Raw genomic sequence first — 10,100 nt, forward strand, 5'->3', positions numbered from 1 at the left:
AATTACGGAAAAGTGACATTCGTTTTAGGATGGACTAAAAAAAGAAAGTGTGCCACATAAATTTCTTCATATGACTTACGTATCATGGGTTCAAGCCGTGTAATTAGTAGTTATTAATGCTAGTACTAGGGTAGACTGTCTAATGCAGCCCTTCCCCGGACCCTGCTAATGTAGGATGCTTTGTGCACCAGACTTGTCTAGTTCAATTTGACTGCAGCAAGTGTTGAATACAGTTATTGAACATTGCTTAATAAATACTTTCACAATTGATGCAAGGGTAGACTTTGACTTTGTTTCAAAAAATGTATATATCAAGTAATGAACACCCCTTTAACTATCATTCAAGCCTTCATTTGCTTCTTGCATATGATATTTTCCACACACTAAAAAAATGGATACCAAACAACACTACAAATCAATTCATTTGCTTTTGATTTGTCTATCAGTATTGATCCTGCATCAAAACTTAGCTTTTGGATCAATGTTAAGAGTGAACCATGCAAACATTTTGTGCATAACAAAGGAGAGGGAAGCTCTTCTCGAGTTCAAACGAGGTCTCATAGACGAACATAATATGCTTTCTTCATGGAAAAATGAGGAATGTTGTTCTTGGAGTGGTGTGAAATGCAGTAACAGAACAGGCCATATACTAGTCCTGAATCTTCGTGGTAACTTCGACACGTCTTTGACAGGTAATATTAGTCCATCATTGGTTAAGTTGCAGTATTTGAAGTACTTGGACCTTAGTTTCAATAATTTTGGTGGACAAATACCAAAATTTATCGGTTACTTCGAAAGACTAGAGTACCTAAATCTCTCATTTAGTTACAATCCTTTCACTGGTCTTATTCCTCTTCAGTTCCAAAATCTAACACACTTAAAGACTCTTGATCTTGGTCAAAATTCTTTAACAGTGAAAAGCCTTGAGTGGCTTTCTAATCTAGTGTATTTGGAGTACTTAGATCTTCATTTTTCCAATGTGCAAGTGAAAAACTGGTTACAAGAGATGATTAAGCTTCCTAATTTGAGGGAATTGCATTTATCAGCCTGTCAACTCCCTGTAATCATTCCTTCATCACTTGTATCAACCAATATTTCCTCGTCTCATCTTTCGATCCTTGACATCTCCTATAATAGATATTCGTCCCCTGCAATAAATAGTTGGTTATTTAACTTCACTAGTCTTACTAGCCTAGATCTTTCGGGTAACGACTTAGGCCAAATGTCTAGTGGCTTTGGGTACTTGAAGTCTTTGGAACATCTTAAGCTATTTGGAAGTGGTATTCAAGGTGGGATACCAAGGTCTTTTGGGAGGTTAAGTCGTTTACGCTCTATTGATGCAGATTCCAATAACTTGTTAAGTCAACCATTTTCCGAGTTGCTTGATATCTTAGCTGGGAGTAATCAATCGCTTGAGTATTTGTCGTTTGAGGGAAATGCATTCACTGGTTCATTGATTAATCTTACTAGATTTTCATCCTTGAGGGAATTGAGGCTACTAGAAAATTCCCTGAACGGCATTTTCCATGAAAGCTTTAGACAAATCTCCAATCTTGAGTATCTTGATTTGTCTAATAACCAAATGACAGGGTCATTACCAGACTTGGCATTCTTTCCATCATTGAGAGAGTTACACATACAGTCCAATCACTTTTATGGAATGATACCACAAGGTTTAGGGAAACTTTCCGAGCTTAAAATCTTGGATGTGTCTTTCAATAGATTGCAAGGCTTACCGGATAGTTTGGGGCAACTTTCCAAGCTGAAAATATTGGATGTCTCTTTCAATAGACTGAAAGGCTTACCGGAAAGTTTAGGGCAACTTTTCGACCTTGAAAGTTTTGATGCTCCTTATAATTTGTTAGAAGGTACAGTCTCTGAATCCCATCTTTCCAACCTTTGCAAATTGAAAAGCTTAAACTTGTCTTCCAACTCCTTGACTTGGAATGTTAGCGTTGATTGGATTCCGTGTTTTCAACTACAAGTTATCAGTCTTTCGTCTTGTAATCTTGGACCAAACTTTCCAAAATGGCTTCAAACTCAAAATGACTACTCAATTCTGGATCTATCTCTTAATAGTATCTCAGACACAATGCCTAGTTGGTTCTCAAAGTTGCCTCCCATGTTAACATACTTGAATCTCTCTCACAACCAAATCAGCGGAAAGATACAAGATTTATCAGCCAATAATATTGGTCCCATTATCATAGATTTTGGTTATAACAATTTTTCAGGACCCTTACCAACATTTCCTCAATTGGTTAGTGCATTGCGTATTGACAACAATCAGATTTCTGGATCACTTAACTCCATATGCAAAATTCGTTCAGCTGTAACACTTGACTTGTCCGATAATCTCTTGTCCGGAGAGATTCCTGATTGTTGGACCCGCATGTCTGTTCCAATGGTCCTTAACTTAGCCAATAACCATATATCTGGAAGCATTCCGTACTCTCTGTGTTCTTCGACATCCTTGAGCTCTCTATACGTGCGTAACAACAATTTAAGCGGACAGTTTCCTGCCTCTTTGAAGAATTGCCAAGGTTTGAAAGTCTTGGATTTGGGAAGAAATACATTTAGTGGAAAAATCCCAGAATGGATAGGGACTGAGTTAGCTTATTTGGGGATTCTGAGCCTTCGATTCAACGAATTCTCTGGGAGCATTCCTTTAAGTATATGTCAGCTTCAATCTATTCAGATACTGGACCTTTCTGGCAACCATTTATCAGGAAGAATTCCGAAATGCTTCAGCAATTTCAGCACAATGCAACTTTTGCAAGATGGTTCAAGTGTGAGCTATGACTTCGATCCTTACACCCCTCGAGTAGGTACATTGTACCATGGCAATGCACTAGTCCAATGGAAAAACAAAGAGTCAGAGTATCGTAACATCTTGTGGCTTCTGAAAACCATCGATCTTTCTAGCAACAATCTAGTCGGTGACATCCCTAAAGATTTTAGCAGAATGAATGCATTGCTGTCATTGAACCTATCAAGGAACAATTTGACTGGAAATATCGTTGAAGGAATTGGTTTAATGAAGATGTTAGAGTCTCTTGACTTGTCGAGGAACCATCTCTCGGGGAAGATCCCAGTAGGGCTCGCTAACCTGACATTTCTTAGCGTGTTGGATTTGTCAAACAATAACTTGTCAGGGAGAATACCATCGAGCACTCAATTGCAAGGCTTCGACTCCTCAACCTATGGTGGGAATGTTCAGCTATGTGGCCCTCCTCTTCCAGAGTGTCCTTCATTTGCTCCTCCAAATCTCCATGTTGGTCAGGACAGTACTTTCCAAGAAAATGATGATGATGATGAGTTTCCATCAAAAGAGTTTTATATATCGATGGCGTTAGGGTTCATTGTTGCATTTGGGGGAGTGTTAGGATCTTTGTTCCTCAACAATTCATGGAGCACTGCCTATTTTAAGTGGCTCCATCTTTAGCTCAAGGCCTGATTTATGTTATATGTAAATATCCTATGAATGGCTTGTAATCAAGAGAACTTCTTTTATATATGATATTATAACTTTTTTTAAATTCTGGTTATTCTACTTGACGACTAGCCTCTTTCTCTCCCGATGCAAGGACCAACACCGATTGAGAAATCAAAAAAAATAATCTGATAATTCCACTACACGACTAGCCTCTTTTCCTCCTCACCACTATTTTTAGGCATAATATATATGTAGATATCTTAACTTGATTTCAACTGACAACGAAATTTTTCAACTATGAAGATTAGACAAAAGCATTTTATTAATCCATGTATACATAACCTATAGACAAATGGCATATAAAATAGATGCATTTTTTCATGATTAGAATATAAATTTAGGCATCAGGCCCTCAGTTTTGCCTTCAACCTTGCAAAGCAGACTGCTGATGAAAGATGAAGCCAATTCTGACATCCATTTAACCACTTGAAGTAGGCATTCCTCCATGAATCATTGAAGTACAAAGAGCCCAAAATTCCCCAAAATGTGACAATGAAGCCCAATGCCATCGATATATAAAACTCTTTAGAAGGAAACTCATCATCATTTTCTTGACAAGTACTGTCAAAGACAACATGAGGATTTGGAGGAGCAAATGTAGGACATGCTGGAAGAGGAGGTCCACATAGCTGAATATTCCCACCATAGGTTGAAGGATCAAAGCCTTGCAATTGAGTGCTCGATGGTATTCTCCCTGACAAGTTGTTTTTCGACAAATCCAACACACTAAGAAATGTCAAGTTAGCCAGTCCTACTGGGATCTTCCCCGAGAGATGATTCCCGGACAAGTCAAGAGCCTCCAACATCTTCATTAAACCAATTCCTTCAATGATATTTCCTGTCAAGTTGTTTCTTGATACGTTCAATGACAGCAATGCGTTCATTCTGCTAAAGTCTTTAGGGATGTCACCGACTAGTTCGTTGCTAGAAAGATCAATGGTTTTCAGAAGCCACAAGGTGTTACGGTATTCTGATTCCTTGTTTTTCCATTGAACAAATGCATTGCCTTTGTACACTAAAATTCCTCTACCGGCAAGTGGATTGAAGTCATAGCTCACACTTGAACCATCTTGCAAAAGTTGCATTGTGGTGAAATTGCTGAAGCATTTTGGAATTCTTCCTGATAAATGGTTGCCAGAAAGGTCCAGTATCTGAATAAATTGAAGCTGGCATATACTTGGAGGAATGCTACCAGAAAATTCGTTGAATCGTAGGCTCAGAATGCCCAAACCAGACAGCTTAGTCCCTATCCATTCTGGGATATTTCCACTCAATCTATTTCTTCCCAAATCCAAGACTTTCAAACCTTGGCAATTCTTCAAAGAGGCAGGAAACAGTCCACTTAAATTGTTGTTACGCATGTATATAGAGTTCAAAATTGTTGAAGAACACAAAGAGTACGGAATGCTTCCAGATATATGGTTATTGGCTACATTAAGGACCGTTAGAGCAGACATGAGAGCCCAACAATCAGGAATCTCTCCGGACAAGAGATTATTGGACAAGTCAAGTGTTACAGGTGAACGAATTTTACATATGGAGTTAAGTGATCCAGAAAACTTATTGTTGTCAACCCGCAATTCACTAACCAAATGAGGAAATGTTGGCAAGGGTCCTGAAAAATTGTTATAACCAAGATCTATAACGATGGAACCGATATTATTGGCTGATAAATCTTGTATCTTTCCGCTGATTTGGTTGTAAGAGAGATTCAAAAAGTATAACATGGGAGGCAACTTTATAAACCAACTAGGCATTGTATCTGAGATACTAGCAAGAGAGATATCAAGAAATGAGTAGCTATTTTGAGTTTGAAGCCATTTCGGAAAAAGAGGCCCAAGATTACAAGATGAAAGACTGATAACTTGGAGTTGAAAACACGGAATCCAATCAACGCTAACATTCCAAGTCAAGGAGTTGGAAGACAATTTTAAACTCTTCAAGTTGCAAAGGTTGGAAAGATGGGATTCAGAGATTGTACCTTCTAACAAATTATTAGAAGCATCAAAACTTTCAAGGTCGAAATGTTGCCCTAAACTTTCCGGTAAGCCTTTCAGTCTATTGAAAGAGACATCCAATATTTTCAGCTTGGAAAGTTTCCCCAAACTATCCGGTAAGCCTTGCAATCTATTGAAAGACACATCCAAGATTTTAAGCTCGGAAAGTTTCCCTAAACCTTGTGGTATCATCCCATAAAAGTGATTGGACTGTAAGTGCAACTCTCTCAATGATGGAAAGAATGCCAAGTCTGGTAATGACCCTGTCATTTGGTTATTAGACAAATCAAGATACTCAAGACTGGAGATTTGTCTAAAGCTTTCATGGAAAATGCCGTTCAGAGAATTTTCTCGTAGCCTCAATTCCCTCAAGGATGAAAATCTAGTAAGATTAATCAATGAACCAGTGAATGCATTTCCCTCAAAGGACAAAAAATCAAGTGATCTATTACTCCCTGATAAGATATCAAGCAATTCAGAAAACGGTTGACTTAATAAGTAATTGTTACTAGCATCAAGAGAGCGTAAACGACTTAATTTCCCTAAAGACTTTGGTATCCCTCCTTGAATACCACTACCAAATAGATTAAGATGTTCCAAAGATTTCAAGTACCCAAAGCCACTAGCAATTTTGCCTAAATCGTTGCTCGAAAGATCTAGGCTAGTAAGACTAGTGAAGTTAAATAACCAGCTATTTATTGCAGGGGACGAATATCTATTAGAGGAGATGTCAAGGATGGAAAGACGAGACGAGGAAATATTAGCTAAGATAAGTGAAGAAGGAATGATTTTGGGGAGTTGACAACTACTCAAATGCAATTCTCTCAAATTTGGGAGCTTACTTATCTCTTGCAACCAGTTTTTAGCTTGCACATTGGATAAACTTAGATCTAAGTACTCCAAATGCACTAGTTGAGAAATCCACTCAAGGCTATTGACCGTTAAATAATTGCCACGAAGATCAAGAGTCCTTAAGGAGGTAAGATTTTGGAGCTGGGGAGGAATTAGACCAGTAAAAACTCTGTATCTAGATGTGAGATTTAAGTACTCTAATCTTTTGAAATATCCAATAAATTTTGGTATTGGCCCGTCGCCTCCAAAATTATTGGAACTAAGGTCTAAGTACTTCAAATACTGCAACTTAACCAATGAAGAAGTGATGTTGCCTGTCAATATGAGATCCTTATCAGAACCATCAGAATTGGATTCAATTGTACCTATACGAAGATTAAGGACGAGTATATGGCCAGTTGTATTACTGCATTCCACACCCCTCCAAGAACAACATTCATCATTTCCCCATGATGAAAGAAGATTATATTCATCTATGAGACCTCGTTTGAACTCGAGAAGAGCTTCCCTCTCCTTTGTTATGCACAAAATTTTCGTATGATTCCCTCTTGACATTAATCCAAAAGCAAAGCTTTGATGCATGATCAGTATTGATAGATAAATCAAAAGCAAATGAATTGGTTTGTTGTGTTCTTTGGTATCCATTTTTTTTGTTGTTGTGAATGTGAGGAGGAAAAAAGGAGTGATCACTACTTGTTATATGCATTAATTTCAAACAAAGTCAAGTCAACTCATTTTTGTAATTTGTGGAAGACTTGGTCTTTTTGGGGGGCTGAATACAAAGACTTGTCCGGTATTTTCATTTAGACGCTTAAACTAAGTCTACGACCTATTGAATACTCGACCTATTCTCACTTGAATTTGAGCTACAACAAATGTCTCATGCCGGAACATTTTGATGTGTTCTTTTTTCATTGGTTTGTTACTTTGTTTGTCATGTTTAGTTTCACATCCTAAACTTGCAAAATCATTTGTTTGTACGAAACCTTACCCGTACTTTTGTGAAGGTAGAGAGGTTGTTACTGAATATTAGACAAAGACGCGTTAGGAATAAATCATAAAGATTTTTTTAATTATGCAACCAACTTAAGTTTGATAAGATAAAAAAAAAAGAATAATTCATAACATTTTAACATCTAGTTTTCTTCAACTTTGACAAGTAGTATAAACAAGTACCTGGAGTCAAAAAGAAGATGGACTATTTGACTTTTAAGTTTTATACCAAAATAAATTACTAAGAAAAGATAAATGGGAGATAAAGGTAGGCCATCCAGATATATATCAATGTGAAATGAGAAATTTCCAAGGGCCAGGGCAAAAGCTTTTCATCTTATTTATTTTTTAATTTTTTATAATAGTGATGTTCGAATCAACTTGCACACATCTTAACTTTTCTAGCAGCACTAAAAAAAAAATACAAACTTTGTCCACCAGATTATAGAATCAAACACACAGTTTGCAAGATCATTGAATTTGTTTCATTAGTCTTACATTGAAATCACATTTTTATGAATTACGAGTTACATCGAAATAGTCACGGTGTATAATTGCATACCTATTACAGAAGTTTGTTCTTGCTTTTGGAGAAGAATCCGTACTCTGCATTCAGTCCGTAGTTTAAGAACAAATCTGAATCATCCACAAAGTTCAAAGACAAATTCATTTAAATATAATTAAGTTTCACTAACTATGAATAACATGTCAAAGTACATCAATTTAATCAATTGAACGTGTGAACTTCTCTTTTTTTTTTCTTTAATCCTAACTTCATTATATATAGCTTTTATTGTCTTTCAATGTTTTTAACTTGATTTATCCAAATCAAATTAGAATGGTAGTGTCACGCCCCGAGCCTACACCCTAGGCGGGACCGGCACCCGGAGACCATTTCTGGCCCCAAGCGAACCCTTGGCCTGGCTTTCTTAACTCAGCGGAAACCTCAACAGAATAACTCAATGCAATGCAATATTACAAAACAACTTAACTTATAAAATATGGCCATAAAGGCAACTCGAATCTCAAAATAGAATATTTACATATATATATAGATGAGAGACTCAAAACTAACTGACTGACTGTCTGTCTATGAAGCCTCTAAAATACTGAGATGGATGTTGGGACAGACCCCGCAACATCCTAATAAAACAAAAACTAAGAACACAAAATAATTGAGTCCTCCGGAATGCAAGGAGGCTCACCACTGACTCTGGAGTGCTCAGCTGGATCAACGACGTGCAGGATGCTGATCCGGGGTACCTGAATCTGCATCATCAAACGATGCAGGCCAACTGGCATCAGTACATGGAATGTACGAGTATGCAAGCTGGAAAACTAAGCAACAAAGGCTAGAAGGAAATCTGGAAGAAACTGAATAGCTTACCTGGCTCAACTCAACTCAACCTGACTGACTTCTTTCAATATAAGGCAATTTAAAACAAGTGCGATATAAAGAAAGACTGTTTAAAACATGCTATAAACTCTGTGTGTATACAAAGATACAATAAGCCTGAAATGTATATAGAAATACAATGAACTGATGTATATAAAAATACAATAATCTCTGTGTATGAAAAATACAATAACTGCTGTGGGAGCTTCTCTAACCGACAACCATCACATAAGAGCTATAGTGATGATACAGCGATCGACCTCACGCTGCCAGAGCATCTTATACCCGGCCAAAGGTATAAGACCTGAACTGCCTAATGGATCCACTAGTCTAATCTGAAAAGGATTCATCTAAAAAGTATGATCCTTTTCTACCCATGGTGGCTAACATGGTTCTATGGGGGCTGTGGGTTCTTTGAACGCTCCCCCAATTCGGTGCTCGATACTACTCCCAAAAATGTACTGGCTCTTATGTTTTTAAAACATATTTCTTCCTGCTGATATGAGATAATTACTCAAAAACTAGCCCGAAGGCTCTTTTGGAAATCTCAGTTTCCAACCTTGTTTAAATGTAAAAACATTTCTTTAAAACTTCTTTGGGAATACATAGTTCCCTAATAACTTTGAGAAAAGAACTCAACTTTAAACTCTTTACTTTACTTGAACTCTTGGCTTGATGTGAAACTCTTAACTTAACATGAAACTCTTAACTTTTGACTTGACTTGAAACTCAATACTTAACTTGGAACTTGAGCCTTAGAATGAAGTTAAAACGTTCAATGAAGACTCTTGGAAAACCTTAAAGACTTGCTTTGACTTACTTACTTCTAAGCTTGACTTCACTTGACTTGGAAACTAACTTCACTTGAATTGGAAACTAACTTCACTTGACTTGGAAACTAACTTCACTTGACTTGTAGTTTTACTTGACTTTTGGAAGTACCTTGGAGTGTTGGAAACAACTAGGAAACATAGGTATAATACCTAGGAACATGTATGAAAAAAGAAATGGTGAATGAAAGGGAAGGATTGGTGTCCTTGGCACTAGGAGAGGTGCAACAGCCCAGCCCCTTTTTCCCCAAAAATCCGACTTTTTCCCCTTGTTTCTTTCCAATTCTAAACCCTCTCAACCTCAAGGTTTCAGCAGCAACACTTAGAACCATAAAGACCCTTATTATACAATAGATTCAACTCAAAAATCACAGCCAGAAATCTGTACTAAATCAGCAAGAACTTCAACACAACACCACTACAACTTCAACAACCAATAAATCTTCTCTTGGAATTAAAAACAAGTTGGTGTGTGGGGGTATGAACCAACCAACACTAAGGATCATCAATCTCTCAACATACAATAGATCACAACT

The 10,100-nt window shown here is 37.2% G+C and overlaps 2 protein-coding genes across 2 annotated transcripts; one reads left to right on the forward strand and one right to left on the reverse strand.

Annotated features, from left to right (window-relative positions):
- Positions 1-391: 391 nt before the first annotated feature.
- On the forward strand, positions 392-3,489 carry LOC125876496 (receptor-like protein EIX1). The gene has a single exon (XM_049557687.1). It carries the CDS (start codon positions 392-394, stop codon positions 3,443-3,445), a length of 3,054 nt encoding a protein of 1,017 aa, XP_049413644.1. The 3' UTR covers positions 3,446-3,489.
- A 251-nt stretch (positions 3,490-3,740) lies between these two features.
- Positions 3,741-7,004, reverse strand: LOC125876495 (receptor-like protein EIX1). Its single transcript, XM_049557686.1, has one exon. It carries the CDS (start codon positions 6,988-6,990, stop codon positions 3,841-3,843), a length of 3,150 nt encoding a protein of 1,049 aa, XP_049413643.1. The 5' UTR covers positions 6,991-7,004; the 3' UTR covers positions 3,741-3,840.
- Between the last annotated feature and the right edge of the window lie 3,096 nt (positions 7,005-10,100).

The sequence above is a fragment of the Solanum stenotomum genome, chromosome 9, assembly GCF_019186545.1.
Source record: "Solanum stenotomum isolate F172 chromosome 9, ASM1918654v1, whole genome shotgun sequence".
NCBI lineage: Eukaryota > Viridiplantae > Streptophyta > Magnoliopsida > Solanales > Solanaceae > Solanum > Solanum stenotomum.

Excerpts from the sequence above, each read along its gene's own strand:
- LOC125876496 (XM_049557687.1), top strand. The coding sequence starts at position 392 with ATGGATACCAAACAACACTACAAATCAATTCATTTGCTTTTGATTTGT.
- LOC125876495 (XM_049557686.1), bottom strand. The coding sequence starts at position 6,990 with ATGGATACCAAAGAACACAACAAACCAATTCATTTGCTTTTGATTTAT.